Below are 24904 nucleotides of genomic sequence, written 5' to 3' on the forward strand. Positions count from 1 at the left end.
GTTGATGTAAATGCTCAGCTTTTTAATATTCTCTCATGGATATTTTATGTTTTATTTTTAATCTGAGAAAGTTAACTCATTAATGTTGAGGTCTTTTTTTTTTTTAATGTTGCCAAGAATGAATTTTACTTATGCTCTAAAAAGAACAAAATTAATAAAATGAGCTCCTATACTCCTTAGTAGTTTTGTAAATTATGTAGAGTAATTATAGAAGAAAAATGGAATTAAAAATATTAATTATATTAATTTAATGTAAAATAATTGGGATGATACATACTTTGAATTTATTTTAACATTATTCAGATATTTTATATTAAATTAATATTATTAATATTTTTCTTTTTTTCATTTAAAATTAATAGGAAGGAAGCATATTGATTATTGATACAAATACAAAAAATAAAAACTTTCTCACTCTTTATTCCAATCCATCATTCAATTCAATGTAACTCAATTCACTTTCACAACCCTTCCGTTATTGTTTAAGTTCCCTTTTACCCCCTACCGTTCACTTCAAATGGGTCAATGTTATGAAATTTCATTTTTGCCCTTGAAAATGGTGGGAAAAAACCGCCCAATCACATCATGTGTTTGCTTTTTGTCAAATCTTCTTCTTCTTCTTATTTGGTTTGTTCGATTTGAATTCTGCCGGTTTCCTGATAAGGTGAAAATTTCTTCGATTCGAGTGCTAATGTTGACGGCGCTGACTTCTTGGAAATCGGTGTTAGCTCAGATGAGATATGTTAGTGATGGGGTCTCGATGTTTCCCGTGTCAAGGTGAAATTTATCACACCCGATGGATATAAAACGTTTTGTCCAACAGAAAACGATGTCGACTTCCAGCGGATGTGTCACGTGTTCTCCATCTTCAAATGCGTTATAGTCGATTTTGTCGAGACAAATGATGTGTCATTGTCGAATCCTACTGAAAACGAGTTTTTCTCATTGTAAGATTCTTTTCTTTATGTTTACCTAGTTGTATAAGTTCATTACTGTTTAACTGTGCCATTCTCTGTTTAAATATATTACGTTTCCATTTAAACATTGACTTCTTCGTTTAATATAATTGTCAGTATGTAACTATTTGAATTAACGTTTAAATTTATAATTTATCATTTAAGAACTTTATGTCTTTGCTTAAAATATTTATCTTCTCCGTTTAAACTGAAGTGTTGGCATGTGACAGATGGCAAGTTTATGGTATTCCGTGCACAAGAATTAATGACGCCATTAAATGTTCTTAAATTTAACATAAATATCGAAAAACCCCTTCCTCGTTAATAAGAAAAGCTCGGTCCCCCGTGCGTTTCCTTTTTTTTTCTCGGATCTGAAGCGTTAACCGGCTTGTGGACTTTACATCATAAATGAGAAGGAAGACCCCTTCCCCTGGACACCCCCTCCTCCTCCTCCTCCTCCTCCTTCTCCTCCTCCTCTGTTTCTTCTCGGATGAGTTTCTTCTTCATGTGTCCAGGATTTTCGCTTCAGCCAGACCACATTTTTGAGATCAACAAGTTGAACTATCTTTTCTTGCCCGGGTCGAAATGCCCGCATAATTGCCTGAATGCGGAGGATGACGGGGAAGCAATTAAGCGGGCGTTTTGATTTAGGCAAGATAAGAAAGTTTTCACTTATTGCTTGATTGTGGAGGATTCTTCAGAGGAGGATGACCGTGATACATCCTTTAAGACGGAGTTGATATTTATCACTTGAGAATTATTCTTATCCTTTAAAATCGTTTCCATACTGTGCAAACATCATTGTCTGCGTTTAAATATCTCGCACTTCGTTTAAATATAATTTTGTCTATTTAATTATCAGTGTCTTTGTTTAAGTGTTTGTGTTCTACGTTGTACAGATTCAAGCTGATGCGCATGTTATGCAACCGCCGTGTGCATTCGAAGGTAGAGATACTTGTTAAGGAAAGCAGAAATCTTCATGCTGGACGTCGTGTCGATGATCTTAATAGACGAAAGAGGATTGAGTAGCAAGTGTCCGAAGTCTGACTAGGCATTGTAAATGTTTAAATATTTAAATGAAACACGCTTATTTGAGTGTCAACTTTTGATATTTAAACAGAGGGCATTGTAAATGAGTAAATTATTTGAAATAAAACAAACTTATTTGAGTATCAACTTTTGATATTTAAACAGAGACATTTTCTCTTAACGTTTTACTTAAGCATTTTGTTTAAACAGAGACAATGATTTCAACAGATAAACTTAGAAATCAAACAATGAAAATGATATTTAAACAACGTCGGGGGCGCATTCAATTTAAACAATAACGTTAAACAGTCAAATGATATATATGGTGAGAATCGTTATATATACATACATGCATTATATAAAGTTTATCCCCTTAAAAGCTCTTAAAGCACTTCAATGCCATTTGGAGCATATATATATATATAAGCATTTGCCCGTTTTTAAGTTATTTTATTTTATTTCCCTAAATGAATTAATTTTCTTCTTTAATCGGGATTGTGGTACAATTTTATTTTATAATTTAAATTAATTTATAGAATAGTCCAGTGATCATGGTTTCTTAATTAAAAAACTAAATATAAACAAACTTGTGCAACCCCATAGTACAAATAAACCAAATTAATAAAATAAATTTACAATCTATTTATATTAAAACAATTAATGATATACTCAATGAAACTATTGATATCAACATAAATGATGTGTAGTAATATTAATAACAAATGATATAAATAAATTATGTTATCTTCATTCAATTTAAATGATAATCTTCAATTTTTTTAGAGCTAAACTAACAGAAAATTAGCATAAATAAAATTGAAAAACAAAATAATAATTTAAGACGCGCTTTTTCTTCCTTCATTTTTAAGCATTACCAATCCATTGGACCTTGAATCTACTCAATCAAAAGAAATCACACAATTAACAAATAATATATATTTAATAATTGATTTATTAATGAAACTTGAGCTTCTTATTTATAAATTGTAATATTAAAAAAATAAGATAAAAATATAATATTTATCATTATCAATTTTATAATTTGATAAATAAACAACTTTAATTTATCATCGGAAAGAATTACCTTTACATTTATATTTTTTTAAAAAGTTATTTAAAAATATTAATATAAAAAAATTGACTTATAAATGAAAACATAAATTGGAAATAAATAAAAGACCTAAATTCATTATGAGATGAATTATAGACAAAATCTCTAATATTTGAATGAAGATAAGATAGGATATTTATTATTATTAATTTTTATAATGTATGATATCTATTTTTTTTAAAAAAAAGTTGTTTTAAAAATATTAATCTAATATGAGATATGATATATTTTATAATTTGATAAATAAAATATTTTAATTTATCAGGTACCTCTTTGTATTTTTAAAAGTTTAACAATAAGATAATTTAATATAATATACTATATTATAAATATTTAATGGTTGATATTATTCTAATTGTTAGTATAAATTATTCTTAATTTTTAATTTTTTTTTCAAAGTTACAATTTTATTTCACTTGGAAGTTATCCATTACTTCTTAATTAAAAAAAATTAATTTAAACAAATTTTAAAATAATTTCATATATTTGGAATATATGGTACAAACACAATAAATTTTAGAAGAATACAATAAATAAAATAAGATGCTTTAGGGGAAGACAAACTTATTTTGAAAACATTTTCCCAACGAATGGTAAAATTTTGAAAACATTTTCCCTCGGAACAATAGCGGCCGGAGAACGAAGAGGACCCAAGTAGAAAGCCCCCATCGAAGATGATGATCCCTCTCTCTCTCTCTCCTCCTTCGGTTCGTTCTCTCCTTTTCCTCTTCTTAACTAGATCTTTGTTTGATTAGATCGGGTGCTTTTTTTTTTTTTCTAAGATTTTTGTTGGATGGCACGGATGGATTTGGCAGATCAAAGATGTTATTTGGGATTTTTTTTTGATGGTTTGCTCTGTTTCAGTTGGTTTTGAGATGGCCTAGGGTTTAATTTTTATGAGCTTGGTCGGTTTGATACTTGTAAATTATGGAGATGTATAAAATTAGTGTTTTTTGTGGTGGTTGTGCTATTTTATTAGGTCTTGGGTCGCTTGTACTAGTTTGGAATTGAAGAACTAATTTTATTAGATTAAGTGTGGAAAGTTGTGATATTTATGGATGGTGTTGATAAGATGAGAATGTTGTAACTCATGTGATGTTGCTGTAAGTTGTAAGGTTCCACTGTTGGAGACTGAAATGTTAAATATCATATAAGTCATGACTCATGTGATGTTTTTCATTGGTTTCTCAACTTGCGGGTCCACTGAAAATGTAGTGTGTGCATGTCTACTCTACTCATATGTATTTTTCCAACCGTGAAAATGACCAAACTTCTTCTAATGAAGGCTTTCTTGTGGTTGGTTTGAATTTGAGTGTTGTTATGTTTGTAGTTTTGATGTAAAGCAAGATATTATATTTTTCATTAGAGATACTGTAAGTCAAGTATTAGAAATCCGTCCAGCTGTAAGATTTGGACATTAATTTTCATCTGTTCTTATTTTTCTAGAACTAGAAAGTTTGCTAACTCATGATAAAGCTTCCAAATAAATATAGTTATATATGTGGTATTAGTGATCTTCGCCTTTGTCGTCTTTTTCTGATTAATATAGTTATGAACTCCTTTTCTTTTCCAGTATAATTCAATCTTCTGAATTTGAAGCACATCGCTTCAAGTTTTGCACTCACCGTTGGAGCTTCTCGCCGGAGGCCCTCTCGGACGCGTGTTTCTAGGGTTAGGGTTTTGTATCGACCACCAAAGCCACTCAGGTATTGCCTTGTTCTAATCCTCTTTCGATTCTTTGCATTCAATTCGGTATGATTAGGGATTTTATTTGTATATCTTGAATTATTGGCTAAAAATCCATTTTTCTAGTGCGCATCTAGGGTTTTGCCTGCTTGTTTTTATTTGGTTATTGGTTTGGTGAAGGGATGTGCCTGATTTCATATGCCGAAGTAAAGCTTTTTCCTTTCTTTATGGTATTGGTTTTCAAGGATTTTTGCCCCTTTATTTGTGGAAGATTGATTTGGTGTCTTTTCAATATGAAAATTTATGTAGCAGTATAGTCCATGGGTTTGGATTTACTCTATGTTGCTAGTATTTATCATCAAGCTGCTAATGCTGGAGACTACCTTTGGTTGTAATGTATGATAAAAAATACTTGCAGTTTTTTCTTGGTATTGTTATTGGGTGTCCTTGATTTAAAGACCCGGTGGCAATATTAGTTTCGTTTAGAATTTCCAAGAGGTCTTGTTTTGATTGTTGGTTTACTTAGAGGATGTAAATACACAACTTGGCTGTGATCCCTATGAGCTTCATATGATCTACCTTCTGTGAAAGGTGTGTTTGGTTCCTGGTAGTGGATACATGGAAGTTGGGATTGGCCACTTCTAAGTAACTCTAGACGATTGGTTGACTGTTGTTGAGGATCGAATTGGTGGAGGGAACTTTAACTTCTAAACCCCTCCATTTTGTTGTTTTAACTTCCGAAGAAACGACAACTTTGATGGATACACAGTTGTATTACTTCCTACAACTAAGCGTTAAAAGTGATTGGCTTCGAGGCCTTTTCCTCAACCAACCAAACATCATGAATTGCAGATTCCACGTTAACTATGGCTTACTTCAATCCCATCACTTTTGAGGATTATTGAAAACCAAACATGCCTGAAGTCATTGTGAGAGTTACATGTCCTGGCTGGTGACCCATATGGAGAGAATTGCATAGGTGGATTTCTGCTAGAGAATCATTGCCTTCATTTTTTATCACCTCTTTTGTCATGTGCGCTGGGCGAAATGATCTGCCAATCTTTTCCTGTCCGAATAGCTTTCTCTTCATGAATTTGTGTGAAACTCTTGGTTTATGAAGTCATTATTTTTTCTTATTTTGTATTAGGTATTGATGTTATTTTTAGAAATATTTCTATGTTTCTCCATAAACCATATTAAAACATGCTATATACTTAGTGTATTAGCAAAACAATTTGATATTTGTTATTTTAAACATGAAACTTGTGCTTGTAATGCCCACGCCCACACCCACATGCACACACACAGAGTAGAACGCACTTGAACTTAAATGTTAGATACTCTCCAATCTACACTTTGCTACTTGATACCTCTATTCCATGACCCGCATTAATTTAAAAACTGAAGACAATGCCTAAGAGAATTGCGTGTGATAATGAATGACTGATAGTCTCCAACACTAGGATACTTTATACCTTTATCCATGTCCAACTAGAACTTGAAAAGCAAAAACCCTAAGAGAGTTACATGTGAAAAAATGATACATATATACATCCATCAATAGCTAAAATTAAATGTGGGTGCAATTTGGTTTTACTTCGCAAGTTGTAGGAAATTGGAGAGACACATAATTCCTCCCTCTTATAACCACTGTGCGAGCTGAGCGAGTGTGAATCAAAACATTCCCTTGTTAAGGGAGTGCATATATTTGTAAGAAGGCATATATTTGTTGGAAGCAAACTGCTTTTAGCACGCAGCAAAATTTTGTGTACTTACTATTCATGTATGTCCTGACTTATTTCATCAGGCACTAGGTGTGAACATAGAAACAGGAATTTATAGGGAGTCTAGGGATTTCATATCAAAATCATTAGAAAACACCATGCATCATGGTTTCTCACTGTGTAGATGAATAGAAACTAGAGTCCAGAATAGTAATTTTCATCAAAACAAAGATAACGTAGAATAAATAATTGAGACTATCATCTATGCAACGTGAAGAAATACTCACCTTCAAGTTCAATGTCGTTTTCATGAGCAGCTTCTAACATTGACATTCCAATTGGGACCTTGATAAGATTTTCCTCACCATCCTTGTCAACAAATGTCACAGATATCCTGTAAGATCAACCATGTTTAATTAAGATTTTTTTGGCATACAAGTGCACTATCTTACAGCAGGAAGAAAGCCTAGTACCTTAAAAACGTGAAAACCTATTACAATTGGCGTAAAATGGAAATTCTGAACTCACAAAGACTTTAGTAGGTATTACTGCTAAAGTTGAAGAAGGCAGCATCAAATGAAAATATTAAACATACACTTTTTCTCATACGCTTGAAGAAACATCGGCCAATAATCAACTTTGATCAACAAGAGTTCCAGAAGGTCAGAAAATCCAATTATGATGGTGTAACCGAATAAAAGATTAAATTGTGATGCAAGATAGCATTGGTAATAGCAAGGTAAATTTTTCCAGTGAGTACCTAAGTTTGGCCTTATATTAGTTTGAATACTAACTTTCAATTTGTATCAAAATCAGCACCAAATTTTAATTTCATTTCTCTAGCTGGGTAATTATAGATTTCTAGTGGATTTTTGGTGATGTGGATGCCGGAAAGCTTGCGTGGATGCCCTGGGTCCACGTCACCGACTCACCAACTTAGCCTCTTAACCAATTTGGCTTTTTTTGTTTCCTCTCTCTCCAGAATACTGTAGCCCTGGTGATGTGGACCCAGGGCATCCACGAAAGCTTTCTGACGTCAACATCACCAAAAATCCATTGGAAATCCCCAATTACCCTGCCGAAGAAATGAAATTAAAATTTGATGCTCATTTTGATACAAATTGAAAATTGGTGCTCAAACTGATATAAGGCCAAACTTAGGTACTCACTGGAAAAATTTACCCGGTAATAGCACCTAGGGTTTTTGGGCAATCACGCGTAGAAGTTCTAAGATATCACACTTAGACAAACAAGACAATCACACCTACAAAGTAGTGCAAACTAAAAAAAAAAAATGCACTCATTCTCTGATTTCTTAGAATATATCCATCTTTTATAGAGATCAGAAACTTGTTCAAGTAAAGTTTGAATAACTTAACTTAAAACAACCCGACATTTAAATTAATGACCACAACTTTACACCTTTTAAACCTAAACCTTGTCAAATAATAGTGCTAGATCATAATTGCATGAAATTAATTATGGACTTGCCAGTTTGTATTAAAAGATATATTGTATTGAAAATTAAAATTTATATATTTTGCTTGTATACCTTATTTGTAGTATTAATTTTTTTTGTTGTAATTATAAAATAATTTTCCAAGTGATTATGTTAAGTTAAATTATTTAAAATATTTAAATTGACCAGATATTGACCTTATTTACCCAATGGTTGAACCGATAACCCGATGACCCAGCACCTTGACCGGTTCAATGTCCGGTCCAATAATATTGGTACTAATTTTATGAATAATTTAATACCTCAATTAAATTAATTTACAAAAATATAAATAATCAAGACCATTAAAAAAATATGTTTTCCACTAAAAATAATAAAGAATTTTTTTTTTCATCGTCATAAACATTTTCTAATAACAAATTTTAAACCACACGTGCGGGGTTATGTTACCCACCCCTTTTGAAATAATTGTGGGTGTTCCTGTGTTTTTGATTACCTGTTTTTTAACCCGCAAGTGTGGTTAGTTAACCACGTCTGCCACGTCTGCGGGGTTATGCCCTAAACTCTTACACACGATTTTCTTGCCCTTTTTCAAAACCCTTTTTCAAACGATTTTCTTGCCCTTATGAAAAGCTAAACCCTTTCAAATAATCTTTCTAATTTCTCTCTTCCAAACCACACAGGCGTGGGTACTAGGTCTCTCTCTTCGTAATCACGCAAGCGTGGATACTGGCTCTCATCAGGTACTTATTCTTGTATGTTAAAATGTCAGTTTCATAGAAAATTGCTCATCTGATTTTTTTTCTTCTTCTTTACCAGCATTTTCGGTTTTTGCTCAACAAACAAGAACTTCGGTGTTCGTGGGTTTTGGTGGTGATCAGGTTTGTTTTTTATTCAGTTATGCATGTTTCTCTTTCATATGTTAAATTGCATTGTCTTTGATTCATTGATTTGTTCTTGTTAGAGTAGTTAATTTTGCATCATGTTCTACAATTTTAGGAATCTAATTTTTTTCAATTAAATTCAATTGAATTGTATCTCTTAGAATTTGTAGCTTTCTATCATGTTGAAGTAGCTTGATTTGTTGATGTGTTTGATCCTAGAAAAAGAAAAGCAAATTAAAATTCAATTGAATTGTAGTTGTTGATTAATATAGTTATGAACTCTTTTTCTTTTCCCGTATTATGCAATCTCCTGAATTTTCTGTTTTCTCTGATGTTAAAAGCAACTTAATCATTAATCTTTTTGACTCTGGGAGATTAGTAACTTGATCATATTCTCTTATTCAATACCTGTTGGGCATTTAATGATTGAATTTGTATTATATGGGAATTGACAGCAATGACTACTATGATTACTTATGCTCATATGCCGGCATTGTAATTTGCTGATTTAAGCATTTAATCGACTGCATTTGAAGTAAATTGCTTGCAAATATTATCCGGTTAAAAGTATCTTTATATGGTTGCTTCTTTTGCTTGATATTTTGATGTGTTTTCTCTGTAATCTACAAATGTGTTGTTCTCTGTAATTAGCTACCTTTCAAAATGGGTATCATGTTACCAAATTAATGTCTTGCAACACAATGTCATGACATGGAACACTCTTGCTACATTCAAAATATATAGCAATTTTTGATGCACTTGTTGCTTTGATTTTCTTAAACACAATGTCCACTGCAGATTTCTGCAACAAGTTTCTTGTGTTCTATCAGCACGCTAGAATGGGTCGCACAATTAAGCAAAAAGAGTAAGTATAGATTGTTGTAGCACAGCATTTGCTGAAACATTAACACACACTTGACCAAATTCTCTCTAATTATTTTTGCAGGTTAGCTTGCAGATTTGTGGCTAACGGAAAAAGCCTAGAAGGGCTAATTATTAATGATCGTGCGAAACAAAAGCTTAAGGGAACGGGATTTGATAGTTTGTTACTACTCTCCTCCCAATTCAATATTCCAACAAATCTCCTAACAGCAGTAGTGGATGCATACAATATTGAAAGGAGATGTTTCAGACTAGGAGACACTAATATATTTTTTGGATTGGGTGATGTCTTGAGAATAATGGCAATACCAATAGATGGTAGGCCCATTATTGAAACAGATGAGGATCCCAGTGAATTATGTAAGGAATATTTTGGTGAGGACATATCTATAAATCCAGATGACCGTAAGGGTGGGATTACTCTTAAATCGCTAAGAAAATATTGTAATGATCGTAAAGACCACGCTCTAGAAGGACAAGACCTTGATTGCTACATCCGGGCGCTAGTTCTTTACTTAATAGGGTCGTTTATAATCCCTACAGGATCACATATTGTTGCTCCAGTTTATCTTTTATTTTTGAAGAATATAGAGGAGATTGGAAGTTATGCTTGGGGTGCGGCCTTATTAGCGAATTTGCACCGCCACCTTGAAAACCACATCAAATATAGAGGCTTTATATATGCCAACGTTCATTTTCTGACGGTGAGGATAACCTTAATATTTATAGTTTCATTTGTTTAGTAGTAGTTTTTCACCTTATATAAAATGGATTAACATTTTTTCCCCTTTACTTGTAGGTGTTTCTGTTGGAGCATATTCCCAAGGTTGCATATTATATACTCCATCCTGAGGAAAGAAATGGTCCTCCTATCGAATTTCCACTGATGGTTGGCTGGAACAAGAAGCTTAAAAAATCAATGAAGAAGCAAGATCGGAAAAGCATCGAGTTTTTTAGAAATTGTTTTAATGAATTACAAGAAGATGATGTAAGTCAAGGGTTGCCTCATTATTTTCTTAAAATGACTTTCTCTTTTTTCTAATTGTTCATGTTTAGATGTTTTAATGCAGATTGAATGGAAACCTTATGATAGGTTGCCCAAAGATTTTTTATTTGGGTCATATGCTATACAACTTCCCTTGGAGCTTGCTTTCACATCATTGTTGTGTTTGGAAAGGGCTATCCTTCATGATCCAGGAGTGTCAAGTGGAAGACAACTCTTTTTTTCTGATAAGCTATTCAAGCTTCAGCTGTGTGACGCTCATACGAAGCATGATGTTGGAACTAAAAGCAAAAGTAGGCAGGGAAAAAAACAAACATGGGCTGTTGTACATGGTGAGTTTGTCAACGCATGGAATGATCGTTGGCAAAACTTGTACATTGACACGAATGATGCAGGTAATCCACGAGTGATGCAACATGTATGCTTGCTCAAATTACATTCGAATAATTATTGATTTATTTTATTTAAATGTCAGGTGAAGAAAAAGAAATAGAGACTGCAGAGCCAGCTGCACAATGGGCATCTGCTTGTCCAGCTGATGATATGCCTGAGGAGGCTTTTACTGAGCCAGCTGCACAAGGAATATCTTTTTCTCTAGCTGATGATATGCCTGAGAAGGTTTTTCTCGGGGTTGTTGCACGAGAGGTAAATGATTGGGTGAACTATTCAATTAGTCACCCACCTTTCAAGTAATTCCTATTTTAGTCACCATACTTTAAAAAATTTTAATTGGCTACCTATACTTTAAATTCACACCTATTTAAGTCACCGGGCCTAACTCCGTCAACGGCGTTCCTACGTGTCTTGCCACGTCTCACCCAAAAGAATTTGCTCATGCCACCTGGAATGACACGTGGAGAAGTTTATTTTCTCCGCGCCAAAAAGCAAACATCCCATCTCCTTTCACCCTCGTGAAGATCAACACCATGACATTAGGGTTCTTCTAAGATGTTCCCCTTTTGAGAAGATCGACACTGAGAACGTTAGGGTTCTTCTGAGATTTTCCCTTTTGAGAAGATCGACACCCAGAATATTAGAGTTTTTTCTGAGATTTTTCCCATTTTGAGAACCCTTAGCCCTCGAAAAACATTGTTTTAGTGAGCTACATCATCGTTCGATGCTATGGCAACAAATGAGCAAGATCATGTTGATTTTCACTTTCATTCCTTGACATTTGCTTTTCCCTCACATGTATTAGTTATATATTACCATGTTTTCATTTCTGAAGTTTTGTTCCTTAATTTGTGGTTGATTTTAGGATTTACAGTTTTTTGGGTACAAAGATGTGGGTTTAGAATTCTTTCAGGTACAAATATAGATAAGGGTTAGGGATTTTTTATTTAATTTGTAGTTGATGAACACTAAAACTGTCCTGGAAAGGAAGCGGATGAACCAACTCCAAGTCCATCTAAGGTTGGGAGGAAAGGAGTACAAATGACTTGTCACAAATGTGGGAAATCAGGGCACAACATTAGAATATGTAGGGAGAATGTGGGGGGTAACAAAAGGCTACCCAAATTAAGTGTGAGTAATTTAAAATTATTTGCAAGGTTAGTTCGGATTTTGACAATATTATTTCTATTTCAGGTTAGAAGATCTGTAGGAGTAACTCCAAGGGAAAATTTAGCAGCAAGGAGGCAACATTCAGTACCGATGGTATGGATATTTATGCTTCTTTAATGAATGAAAATTTTGGGATGAAAACTGAAAATGTGTGTGTGTATCCAAACATCAGGGACAAACTAATGAGGAAAATGCTGATGGGCAACAGATAGTTGAACTGGGTGCATTTAGTGAGGTGGAAAAAAATATTACAATCCTTCATCTATACAATAAATGACTTATAATCAAAGATTTTCATTCTAGGTGAGAAGGGTTAGGGGGAGAAACCATAGACAACTTCCAACACCACCGCAGAGAATGAGGACCCAGGGGCAACCTCCAACATCACAAGTATGCATGATGTTTAATGTGTTTTTCTCTTAATGCTTCCTAAATTAGTTGTGGTTTGAGTAATCGAAAAATATAATTTTTTTGATTCATATGAGTCTATCCAAAGCATAACCAAAAATGAAATTGCAAGTCAAGGACAAAGAGAGGGCACAAGCACATTTGGAATGGTAAAACTATGCCTAACCTCTGCTTTGTTATATTTTATAAATGCACTAAATTATTCCTACACAGGGATTTAATCAAACTTCTACAAATGTGACAACAACCAATCAACCTAGAATTACACTTAGGTGGATGCCTGATGTGAGTCAGTTATCTTTGAAACCTAAATATATCTCTATTAAAGAGTTTCTGACATTATTTGTGAATATTATGTAGGGTTCTAGTCAAGTTACTCCCTCACAGCAGAATTTTGTCACAAGAGCTGTCAATATAAACACACATGAAGTGGCAAAGAGACCTCCCAATAGGCAAGTGCCATCAAGGTACATGGCAGGAAGACCACAAGCTGCAAAAAGAAGAAATATTCAGGATGAAGGCAATTCTCAGAACAGTTACAGGAGATGTGAGGGAAAGGGAGGAAAGTGTTACTGGGGAGGTTGCTTATATTGTGTGAACTTGCACTCTTGATGATAACAAAGGAATCCATCAAAGTGAAGCAAACTGAAGACTCTGGTTCTATGCAAATTGACAGCTCACTGGATGGAACTTCACTTTACATGAAATTTTGGTTTATAGCCCCTGTGAATTAACATATTGTGCTGGGATCTTTCATTGTGATAATGAAATATATGAAGATCTACTGGTTTTTCACATCCTACTGTAATGCCCTTCTATTGGATGTGGCAGTTTCACTTCTGCCAGGTCTGGGCAATGAAGAGATCAGTCTATTGTTAATTGCAATTAAGCCTGCATTCCAGGTTTATTTTGTTTTCAACTATTCATTATTGTCTGCATGCTTCCTTAGAGTTTCATGGCAACTGAAAGCAAGAATTCATTAAATTGCAGGAAGAAGAAGGATTGATTTAAAAAAAGGCCTACAAAGTTCCTTCTAGCATTCTCAGAGTATGTCTTTGTTCTCATTGTCAGGAACTGTGGATATGGGAAATGGAATGCTTATTTTTTAATCACTATCAACAGGAAGAGCATTCAACTGAGAACAGCATGAATGATAATGGTCAAGAAGCCAAAGACTTTCTCTCGGGCAACCTGTATTCTCTGCTTGAATTGCTGATTGCAGCACTACCCTCCTGTCATTTTTCAGCAAAACACCATAGATTTGAGGCTCTTTATATTTTTCAATCATATGCATATGCAAGGTGGGTGACAAGATCGATGCTGTGCGTGAATTTTAATCAAACAGATTATTATTGTTGTTTTAACTTGAAATTGAGTGTGAATGTCATTAGCATATACCTACTCAAGCAGTTATATTGTGTCACAGGATTCATCTGAACAAAGGAAGATAGATGTGATCAGTGCCTTTCTTACTGAAATAATACTTGCTTTGAAAGAGTTATTCCTTTAATCTTGGACTTATATTGCTTCCTGTATGGGGCACCATGCATTTGCTTTGGATTTTGTTGAAAGAGATCCTGTTTTGTTATTATCATTGTAGAATCACATGCATTTTTAATGATTACTTGCTCAAAGTTCAGTGCCATGAATGCATTTTTGGGTTTGGACTGTATTTTTAGAGAATGTCCTCACAACTTATGGTTAACTCTGTTGTGCAAGCTTGTAATTGACCATCTGTTTTATACAAAGTTAAGGGTGATCATATAGGAATCTATAGATCCATGTAGTACTTGTTGTCCTTTCCATCTTGTTTATGATGTTTGTTGCTTCTAGTTGTGCATCTATCTCAATTATTTTGAATCTTCTCCCTAATGCTATATCAGTTGTTTTCAGTGTCTCGTTACACTCATCACTAGGAATATTTTTGGAAGTGTTACGATTTCTGGCATATAGTAGCAACTTAGACTAGTACACAAAAGTTGCAAAGTAATTTATTTGTTTGGACTGTTTTTTGAAGAATAATAAGAAAACAAGAAACAGGACGTATGATTTGCTCGTCGAAATTGGTCATGCATGTGGGAGATGAAGAAAAAGGTGGCAAACAGGAAAATCTACACTCCTTTCTTAATATGGTATTCACTAATACTGTTTGCTTCTCAATTTCAATTATCATGGGTGGCACAAGAGTTGATGCAGATATTAGAGAGCTGGTGGTAGAAACCTTACTGATAGTTTTTGCATGGAACATATAGATTGCTGGAGGCCTGGCAGGTGAAACACCACATATGATCTGTGCTGCCGTGCCGTCAAAGTCTTAGCCTGCTTGGTGCAGCTTACAACTTCCATCTGCATTTCTTCTCCTGCAAAGGATAAACCGTTAAGTAATCAAAGTATTGTCTTGCACTCCATTTTGTTCTAGTTGTAATTTGTTTAACTTTTGCATGATGGTTTGGTTTGGCTCTGCTCTCTCTCTCTCTCTCTCTTTATATATATATATATATATATATATATATATATTTGCAGGCCAATTTAGGTTTGATTTAGGTACTTGTGTTTGTGTCATTTCCCTTTATCATCAGTGGAAAGGGTTTATTTTATTTTATTTTATTTTTTCTTCCTGCAGGCCAATTTAGGTTTAGTTAAGGTACTTGTTGCTAAATCTGGGGCTGATAAGTTGGAAATGAATTTGAAAGGGATAGTTGAAGGATTGTTTAAATGGCAGGATGACTCAAAGAAGCATTTTAAAGCCAAGGTAAATTTCGAATTACTCATTATGTGTAGTTTGTTGATGTCTGTGAGAATCTTGATGTAAATTATGTTTTTTTGTTGAATTTCCAGAAGGGTGAAGAAATTTTAAAGATCACCTGTGATGCACCTAACTTTTTTTTCCCTGTTTTAAAGTTAGGAATGCCAAGAAATTACATATATGCTTATGATTAATTTAATCAATTTCCTACAATCTCTCTACAAATTATTGCATTCAATCACTCCAAAAAATTTGTTGAGAAAAGTAAAAAAAAAAAAAAATACTTAGTATAAATGGGTGGTTCAAAGATTAGGGAACTAAAAAGGAGAAGAAAAAAAAAGCAGATAAGAGATACCATTTCCAACATATGTATTACTAGCCATATTTACAGGAAAAAAAAAAATCAGTATAATTTAATGTAGCAAAATAGAGCAACTATACAAGGATAAATCTTCAAGCATATATCTGCCCAATCAGAAATTGAAAGACTAATAACCTGCTTTTCCGTCTGCTGCTCTGCTCACTCCTTTCTTGAGCATATTATCAGAAGATGTGGTTGAGAGAGTGCGGTTCCTCTACAAAAGAAACATTATAACAAATTATAAGACATCAACATGTTTACATTTATAATCTACAGCAGCTCAAAGAAAAATAATGAATAAAATAACAGTGCTATTTCTTAATAAAGAAACCTGTTTCATACCAATTACAAGGAGCATTGTATGTTAGAGCAAGGAAATGTGAAGTAGCTTTCATTGTGAAAAATATCACACGGTATGGAGGACACCAATGCATTTTGTAGAATAACACACAAAACAATGGTTGAGCAGTTCCTCATGGATGTACATAATATAAAGGTTAGGAAAAAAAAAAAAATTAGTAGATGGCATTGCTTGACATGCTTGGCTATGGTGTCCCAAGGCACCAAAAAGAGAAAAGACTACAAACATTTAACCTCCTAGACACAGGGTTATAGAGTCAGCAAGAACCTCGTGCATTAAACTGCTCTTTACAACCTCTGACAATAATGTCAAGGTCTTATCCCAAACCTGAACGGTAGTCTTCCTCCTCCTTCTTCCTAGAGCTGCCTCTGTCCTCTTCTTCCTCCCCCTCTTGCTATGGCAAGCAGGGGGTCTAATCCCCCAACCCCTTCCCCGTCCGCCCCTGCTCGCTCATCCCCCCTTTCTTGGGCCCAGATTGCTTCTAAACTCTCCTCTACTCAGGATAATTCTCCACTTCATAATCCCACAGTTCTCAACAAACTCAAAGAGAATACTTCTGATTTCGTAAAGCTTGATAGTGATACCCTGGATCGAGCTCGTCTTCGATTTCAGTACTCTCTATTCGGCAAGTTCTTCGGAAAGCCTCCAGCCTTTGAACAAGTCAAGAACATTCTACTGAAGAAATGGGAAGATATTGGTGAAATCCTCATCTCTGATCTTCCCAATGGATTCATCCTTCTCAGATGCCCGAATCAGACTGTGTTACAGCGCCTTCTCTCCGAAGGTCCTTGGACCATTAATGGATTAATTCTCCAACTGTCTCCCTGGAGGTCGTATTTTGAGCCCACTTTCACTAAACTCACAACGGCTGCGATCTGGATCCAACTTCACAATCTACCCATCGAATTCTGGAGCGGTGATACCCTTGAAACCATCACTGGCCATCTGGGCAAACTACTGAAGGTTGATGAGCTTACCCTGTCCTTAACTAGAACCAAGTACGCCAGAGTTTGCATAGAATTGGACCTTTCCAAACCTCTAAGCAAGGGCTTCTGGCTTGGAGACGATCTCCATCGTGTGTTCATAGTTGTTCAATACGAGCGCCTTCCTACCTTCTGTTATACCTGTGGAGTGATTGGACATGGTTCCAACTCTTGCAGCCGCGCGTCAGCAATCGGAAATGCTAATGCCTCGCAGCCCTCTCGTTCTCAACGAGGGAAGGAGGTTAGGCAGGAGCATTCTCCTTTGGTTGCTGAAGCCGGAGCAGGTGGTATTGGTGTCTCTTCTCTCCCAGCTAATGTTTCCGAGGCTCCGGTGAATTCTTCGACTCCTGTGGTCGATTCGGACTTTGGGCCTTGGTTAATTGTCTCTCGCCGGCGAGGCCCTTCCCGGCCCCGCGGCGGTGGTGCTCGCGCCCCCGCTGTGGCTGAGGGTTCGGCAGCCTCGACGAGACAGGACACTCTGCCTTCCCGAGGCGCTTCTGTTCATAGCCTACGTGGCGGTTTACGCGGGGGTGCTAGTGGGCGGCGTCATAATTCCAATGCCACTTCGCACGATTCCCCGGGCATTGTCGCTTCTGTTCGCCTGGCCAGATCTGATTTTGACTCCATACCCGTTACTCTACCACAGGCTTCTGGGGACTTTGAATCGCACTCTCCCAATGTGCATCGGGACTCCCCTCCCCATCCTGTCACTTCCCATTCCCTTTCAGAGAAGACATCTGAGCCGTTGGATCGTAGACATAGGTCTCCTCCTCCTGTTCTCTTGTCTTCCATTACTGAAAACTCTACTCTCAACGGCGCAAACCCTATCCCTGAGCACTCCATGATCGTTGATCGGGTCTCTGCGGCCCTGGATGATGGTACAATGGAAGAAGACAGTGGTTTTGAGGATGAAGATTCTGAGGGTTCCGATGATCAAATGTCACAAGAAGAAGAAGAACCTGATGACCATATGACCCTTGACCAATATCAGGAGGAAGCCCGACGAGTTGCTCTCATTCGCAAGGGTGCTATCATGGAAGTTGAATCCCAAAAGAAGGGACGATTGGAGATGGGGGAACCCAGCAATCTTTGACTCCCTCTTCACTGATTTATCCTCTTTTGGGAGTTACTTTTTTTCTATATTGACTGTTTTTATGACTGCTAAAAAAATTTATTGCTGGAATTGCAGGGGCTTCTCGTCCCGAGACACCCTTGCTCGCATCCATCGTCTTCTTCGTCAGAAGGATATAGCTATTTTGTGCCTCGTTGAAACCAGAGCTAATTCTGATCGACTTGGTAAGTTTTGCTCTAAACAATCTAGGTCGTGGGATTGGGCTTCCATCCTTGCGGAAGGCTTCTCTGGTGGTATCTTTGTTTGTTGGAAGAAGGGTTTGGGTTTGGTCACCCCTATTGCTTTTTCTCGCCGCGTTCTTCATTTGGTTATTTCTTCAAACTATTTCTCCACTTCTATTATTTCTATTGTTTATAATTCTACTCGTTTTTCTTCTCAATGTATGGTCTGGGATGAGCTCTCCAAAATTTCGTCTTTTCACATCCCTCGGTTAATTATCGGTGATTTTAATTCTATTTTGTATCCGAATGAACACAAGGGTGGCCGATTTTACTATTATTCTCGCAAAGCCTCTTTTTTCCGGAATTTTGTGGATTCTAACAACCTTCTTGATCTTAATTTTTCTGGTTCTCCTTTCACTTGGTGCAATAACCAACGTGGTTTAGCTCGTCGCTGGGCTCGTTTGGATCGTTGCATTGTTAATATTGATTGGAGCTCTCGCTTTAAAAATTTCTCTCTTACTCATCTTTCCCGCAGTTTCTCGGATCATTCCCCTCTTGTTTTATCGATCTCGCTTCATGATTCTACTAAACGTTCCTTATTTCGTTTCGAGAATTATTGGTTGGATTTTGCTGATTGCCATGATACAGTTTTGAAGGCTCTCCTGTCTCCTTCTCACGGTAATCCCTCTTCATATTGTTCTCGCGATTTACTCCTCATGTATCAGATTCAAGCTTATTGCTTGGAAACATTCAGTGTTAATTCCTTAGATCAAGCCATTGTTCGGGACCGAATCTGATATTTCTCTTCTAGAAAGCATGGATGATACTACCTCTTCTCAATCTAATCTGTCTACTCAGTATGCTAGACTTGCAGCGCTTCAACGCCAGAATTCTATCAGATGGGCCCAGCGAGCGCGTCTCCTTTGGGTTTGTGATGGTGATAAGAATACTTCTTTTTTCCACAACTCTGCCCGTATCCGAGCTCATCATAATTACATCTCTCATATCATGGATTCTTCAGGTATTTGTTTTAATAATCCGAATAGCATTGAGCATGCTTTTATGGCTTACTATTCTAATCTTTGGTCTGATCCTGATACCAATTCTCATACGGTTCTGGATGACATTATTAATGAGCTGCCTGATGACCTTCCTTTTATCTCGTCTGATACTGGTAATTTACTTGTTCGGGAAGTTACCAAGGATGAAATTTTTCTCGCTCTTCTTGATCTTCCCACTGGTAAATCTCCCGGTCCTGATGGTTTCAATGTTGAGTTTTATCGGTTCTTCTGGGAGAATTTTGGTGATCTTTTATTTAATGCCATTAGATATTTTTTTCCAAAACCTCTCATCTTCCCAATTCACGAGTAGAACCTATATTACTCTTATCCCTAAAAAAATGCTAATCCCCGGTTTGTTTCGGATTACCGCCCTATTTCGTTATGCAATGTCTGCTATAAACTTATATCAAAAATTCTCGCGAATCGAATCGAGCCCTGTTCTCCCCTATGTTGATAGGTCGAGAACAAGTGGATTCATTTCGGATCGAGGAGCTTTTGATAATGTTATAGCTATTCAGAAGTGGCCCATTCTCTGGAATTTGATCGCAGTTGCCCCCTAGGGATGATGATTAAACTAGATATAGAGAAAGCTTATGATACCATTAAATGGAGTGCAATTCTTGCTACTCTCACCAAAATGAAATTCCGTCCATCCGGATTTCCTCGGATCGCTGCTACTCTTCGATCTTCCTCCTTTGCTATTCTCGTTAATGGAGTTCCCACCAATTGGTTTACTTCCTCTCGAGGCATCCGACAAGGAGATCCCCTTTCTTCTTATTTATTCATCTTAGTAGCGCAAAACCTCACAACTATTTTAAATTATGTTATGACTTCCAATTTGATCCCTGGTTTTGACTGTAATCTGCGTTTCAATTTTAATCATTTAATGTTTGCGGATGACATCATGTTGATTACCCGAGCCTCTCGATCTGCTGCTCGCAACATTAATTCTTGCTTTGCTTTTTACTCCCGATTAACTGGGCAATATCCTAATCTTACTAAAACCCATATCTACCTCCCTTCATGGTTCAATAAAAGAGTAGCTCATAGTATCTGCTCCATTTCTGGTTTTTCTCAAGCACACTTTCCTCTGACTTATTTAGGAATCCTTGTTTCTCCCAGAAAACTCAGTGTTCTCTCCTTCAAACCAATGCTTGATAAGATTAAAAATATGTGTGCCCGTTGGAAAACTTGTAAACTTTCTTCAGCTGCAAAATCGATTCTCATTAACTCTTCTATCCTTTCAATCCCAATTTATTACCTCTCTGCCTACCCTGTCCCTGACTCGGTTCTCCAGGAAATCACTCGTATGGTTCGGGATTTCTTTTGGTACAAGGGGGGCAATGGAAAGGGCATCCATGCTGTGAATTGGAGAAGTATTACTGATTGTAAATCTGAGGGGGGCTTGGGTCACCGGAATCTATCTTTTGCTAAGTCTTCTCTTATGTCTAAGAACGTTTTCAAGTATCTGAATTCAGACAATATTTTTTGGGTTAATATTGTTCGCCAGAAATATGGTCATTTTAACTTCTGGGTTAGTTTTATTCCCGCTAATTGCTCTTGGTTCTTTCGGGGTATTTGCAGAACAGCTTCTAAATTAAAACATAATCTTTGGATCAAATCTTTTAATCCTGCCCAGACCTCTTTTCTTTTTGATCCTTGGTTATTTGAGATTCCTATTGCATTCAAACCCATCTATCTAAATGTCAATACTGATCTCAGTGGTAGTCGCTTGCTTGATTTTTTTGTGAATGGTCAGTGGAATGCTGATAAGCTCAATGACACATTTGGTGACTTCCTTGGTCCTTTAATCCCAAATATCTGCAGTTTTGATCATGCGACTGCTAATTTTTTTGGGTTTGGAAGCCTCATTCTTCAAATTTAAATATTTCCTCTCGCTGTCTACAATCACTTAAATCACAACCATGATTTGGCATTGGAGTGGCCGTGGTGGAAACCGCTTTGGAAACTCCATGTTGCTCCCTCAGTATTAAGCATTTTATTTGGCTCATGCTTCATGGTAGAGTTTCTACTACTGATTACCTCAACAACATCAACATTGGCCCCAGATCCTTATGTGTTTTTTGCCACATTGATTGTGAATCTTCTGAGCACTTATTTCTTGAATGTCGTTGTGCTCGGATGGTCCGGAACTCTTTGATTCATAGGTTGGGTATTATGATCTCTTTCCCCTGATCTTATCTCCGCCGGCTTCGGATCATCGACTATAATTATTCAATTCACACTATTTCGACCATTGCAGACTTTGTATTTGGCACTGTGGAAGGCTCGTAGGATGCCATCTTTAGCAATACCATTCCCAATTTCACTAACATTTCGCTTAAAGCCATTGCACATGTCAAGGATTTTTATGCGTGAAAATGCAACTCCTGGTTGGACGGAAGTTACTCCTCAACAATTTTTTTCAAGTTCATCCGGCCCATTTCTTTTCTTTGCCCACGATGGATTGGCGTGAATAACATTGGTAAGTTGGGATTCTTTATCTCCTCCTCATTCTGCTGTAGTTTATTATGCAGGTTGCTGCTCTTTCTCTGCGGATTCGCTCTCTCATGCTGGTCTCAAAGCTATATGTATTGCTATTCAATCTTCTTTGGATGGGCATCTGGGAGTTCGAAGCATACTTCATTGCAGCTATGATTTACCTCAAGCCTTGACGTGTGATCATAACCCGCTCGCTATGGCTCGATCGGGACATCTCCACCGCTGAATCTTCTTCTCCAACTTGTCGGCAATCCCAAGCTTGTTGCCATTCCCCTGTCACTGAACAGCCCCTCGCTTCGCCTCGCTTCACATGGCGAACAATCATACACTCGACCCTCTTCCTCTGCGGGTCGCGATCCGCCCCTGGATGGCTCATGGATCTCTTCTCCGATTTTTGGTTTCACTTTTTAGTCTAGTTTTTCTTGACTTCTTTGTATTTGCTTTAGTTTGGTTCTTGCTTGTAGTTATTTAAGTTCGCTTTTGTAATCCCGATGCTTTTGTAAACCTTCTTTTTATTTTCAATAAATTTAGCTCTATGAGCTCTTTCCCTCATAATGTCAAGGTCTTAAGGATTTTTTTTTTTTAATGTTGCCATGAATGATATTTTCTTTGTCTCTGATTAATGTTGCAAGGAGGTAAAAAAATGCTGAAGTTATGTTCAAACATATCAAATTAGAAATGCATTCACATTAATTAGATATTCAAATGTAATTGCAAACTTCACAAAAAAAATGTTTAAGTTTATTCTAATTTCGGTTTTACTAACCTGATAAAATTAATTATTTTGCATTAGTAAAATATAAAATTTGTGTTAACTGAAACCATGATTATATAACATAGTATCAATATGTTTTATTTAATGCGAGAACCACAAGGTAACCTAAGGAATTCTCACCTCAAAAGTGAGCGAGCATGCCCAAAATTGAAAATTTGGGCCACCGGCATTGTAAAATATATAGTTCATTAAGCATTGATATTATAAAACACTATTCATTCATTCCATGTATATAGGGTTCTGGTTCAAATCCTCTATAGGAGATTTCATATTCTCCATCAGTCTAGAGTTACATGACAAATGTAATTTATTATTGTAAAGCTATAATTCTTGATATATCATTTTGAGTGCACATATATGACATGTATAAATTATACTGTATGTTAGTCAACCCCCATATGATAAATTCTTAATGGACCTTAAACCAATGCACTTCCATACTTTTATGTTCTTTAGACTGTGTTTGTCGCCTTTGTGAAATATATATATATATATGATCAATTCTCTGTGAACGTACATAAATTGTTAATTTATGAACATTGGTTTGGACCGTTGGATTGAGATCCAACGATTTTTTATTATGAATAAACAGTAATTATTATGCTGTCAAAAGTGGGATGAACAGTATGTAGATTACTGTGCTTATAAATAGTGTACAGTAAAACAAGTGAGATTCATAGTATTTTAATGTTAACCGTTGAATCAATTATTTACACAATAACCAAACAAATCACAATCATTGAACCCTATTCTACCGAACACGCCAGTTAAACACAATAAAAATAAAATAACTGTATTGAATTAAATAACAACCGTTGAACCCTATTCCTATTAACATATATAGTTAAAAACAATAAAAACAAAACAATCATATTACTATCTGTGGACGTCTCTATGTTCACCGAAACCCTTTTCTCGTGTGTATCGACTTCAAGGAATCTTTCAAAAATGAAAATAACACTGTTCATAAATAAATAAATAAATAGAATATTCACGAGGAGAGTTACATAAAAAATAATAAATAATAAAATAAAAATAAAAAACCAAGGAAAGAGGCGAAATTTACTTTAGGCCCACTTTTTGGGTACAATCATGGACTGATGTTGAGTGTGGCCCAGTCACATCCATTTGCTCAGACTTGATAAAGATACACTGAAATTATTATCATGACCCTGATACCGACCTCACTCCGATGGGTCCCACCTCATTTCTCTTCATTTTCGATGATTTTTTTTATATTTATTATATATCACTATTTTACAAAGCTTTATCTATTTGAGGAGTAATAATAAAAATAATATAAAACTAGTTCAGAAAAATTACATATAGACTATCTTATATTATTTTCCATCAAAGTAAATAATGGACATTATTTTTATTAGATATTGACATAACTGGGGGTTCATATGCAAAAGAAACTAATTTTCTAATATTAGTTACATTTTCTAAAAAACTATAACTTTGAAAAAAAAAGATAAAAAATATATATATAAGTAGTTTTTATAAATTTTAATTAAAAAGTTTTGCTTTCTTTATTGAAAATTTCATATAGTCAGGTAATTATAAAAAAAAATCAAGGTATCATATGAGAATAAATAAGATTTACAACACTTGTTTAGTCAAATAATAAAGACATTTGGCGGGGCATAGACATGAGTGGGTTCGAAACTCTACTAATGTAATTTTGTTTATAATATTATTCATGCATTGTTCTCGAGTTCAAATATTATTTATGATAATACTATCAAAATTGTATAATAAAAAACATTCATTAGCTCGATATAATTTTTGCAAATAATTTGGGCTTGCATATAACAGAGTTTTATTTCCCTATACGGCCTCTGATTATGTTGATAAATTTCTAAGATAAATCAATATACTGTTGGTAAAAAAAAGAGCCGCACTTGTAGCCTATTGTCAAGGAAAAAAATAGTATAAATGCTATTTACATATAAGATTTATTTGGTTATTTTTTAATATTCATAAAAAATTTTCATTTATATGAGGAACGTGGGGATTCTATTGGAAACTATATAAATAAGATTGATAGGGAAACGTGGCGCCAAATAATATTTAATCATAACTGCCAAGCTTGCACTGGTATATATATATATATA

The 24904-nt window shown here is 35.5% G+C and overlaps 2 protein-coding genes across 6 annotated transcripts; one reads left to right on the forward strand and one right to left on the reverse strand.

Annotated features, from left to right (window-relative positions):
• Positions 1-3653: 3653 nt before the first annotated feature.
• On the forward strand, positions 3654-13500 carry LOC120282339 (protein MAIN-LIKE 2-like). Of its 4 annotated transcripts, none has more exons than XM_039289135.1 (15): positions 3654-3803; positions 4670-4802; positions 8649-8708; positions 8785-8846; positions 9648-9714; positions 9796-10435; positions 10531-10719; positions 10802-11129; positions 11210-11379; positions 12322-12390; positions 12470-12532; positions 12601-12687; positions 12794-12854; positions 12919-12990; positions 13066-13500. In XM_039289135.1, exons 5-13 carry the CDS (start codon positions 9689-9691, stop codon positions 12806-12808), a joined length of 1587 nt encoding a protein of 528 aa, XP_039145069.1. In that variant the 5' UTR covers positions 3654-3803; positions 4670-4802; positions 8649-8708; positions 8785-8846; positions 9648-9688; the 3' UTR covers positions 12809-12854; positions 12919-12990; positions 13066-13500. The 4 variants fall into 4 exon arrangements, with proteins under 4 accessions (XP_039145069.1, XP_039145070.1, XP_039145072.1 ...); XM_039289136.1 differs by lacking the exon at positions 3654-3803 and adding an exon at positions 4416-4499; XM_039289138.1 differs by lacking the exon at positions 3654-3803 and adding an exon at positions 4451-4469.
• Positions 13501-13697: 197 nt separating this feature from the next.
• Positions 13698-16411, reverse strand: LOC120282341. Of its 2 annotated transcripts, none has more exons than XM_039289140.1 (4): positions 16155-16411; positions 15948-16026; positions 14932-15065; positions 13698-13937 (listed from the first exon to the last, which is right to left on the reverse strand). In XM_039289140.1, the coding sequence occupies exons 2-4, from the start codon at positions 15988-15990 to the stop codon at positions 13866-13868; spliced, it is 249 nt and encodes an 82-aa protein (XP_039145074.1). In that variant the 5' UTR covers positions 15991-16026; positions 16155-16411; the 3' UTR covers positions 13698-13865. The 2 variants fall into 2 exon arrangements, with proteins under 2 accessions (XP_039145074.1, XP_039145073.1); XM_039289139.1 differs by having other exon boundaries at positions 14927-15065.
• Between the last annotated feature and the right edge of the window lie 8493 nt (positions 16412-24904).

The sequence above is a fragment of the Dioscorea cayenensis genome, chromosome 18, assembly GCF_009730915.1.
Source record: "Dioscorea cayenensis subsp. rotundata cultivar TDr96_F1 chromosome 18, TDr96_F1_v2_PseudoChromosome.rev07_lg8_w22 25.fasta, whole genome shotgun sequence".
Lineage (NCBI taxonomy): Eukaryota > Viridiplantae > Streptophyta > Magnoliopsida > Dioscoreales > Dioscoreaceae > Dioscorea > Dioscorea cayenensis.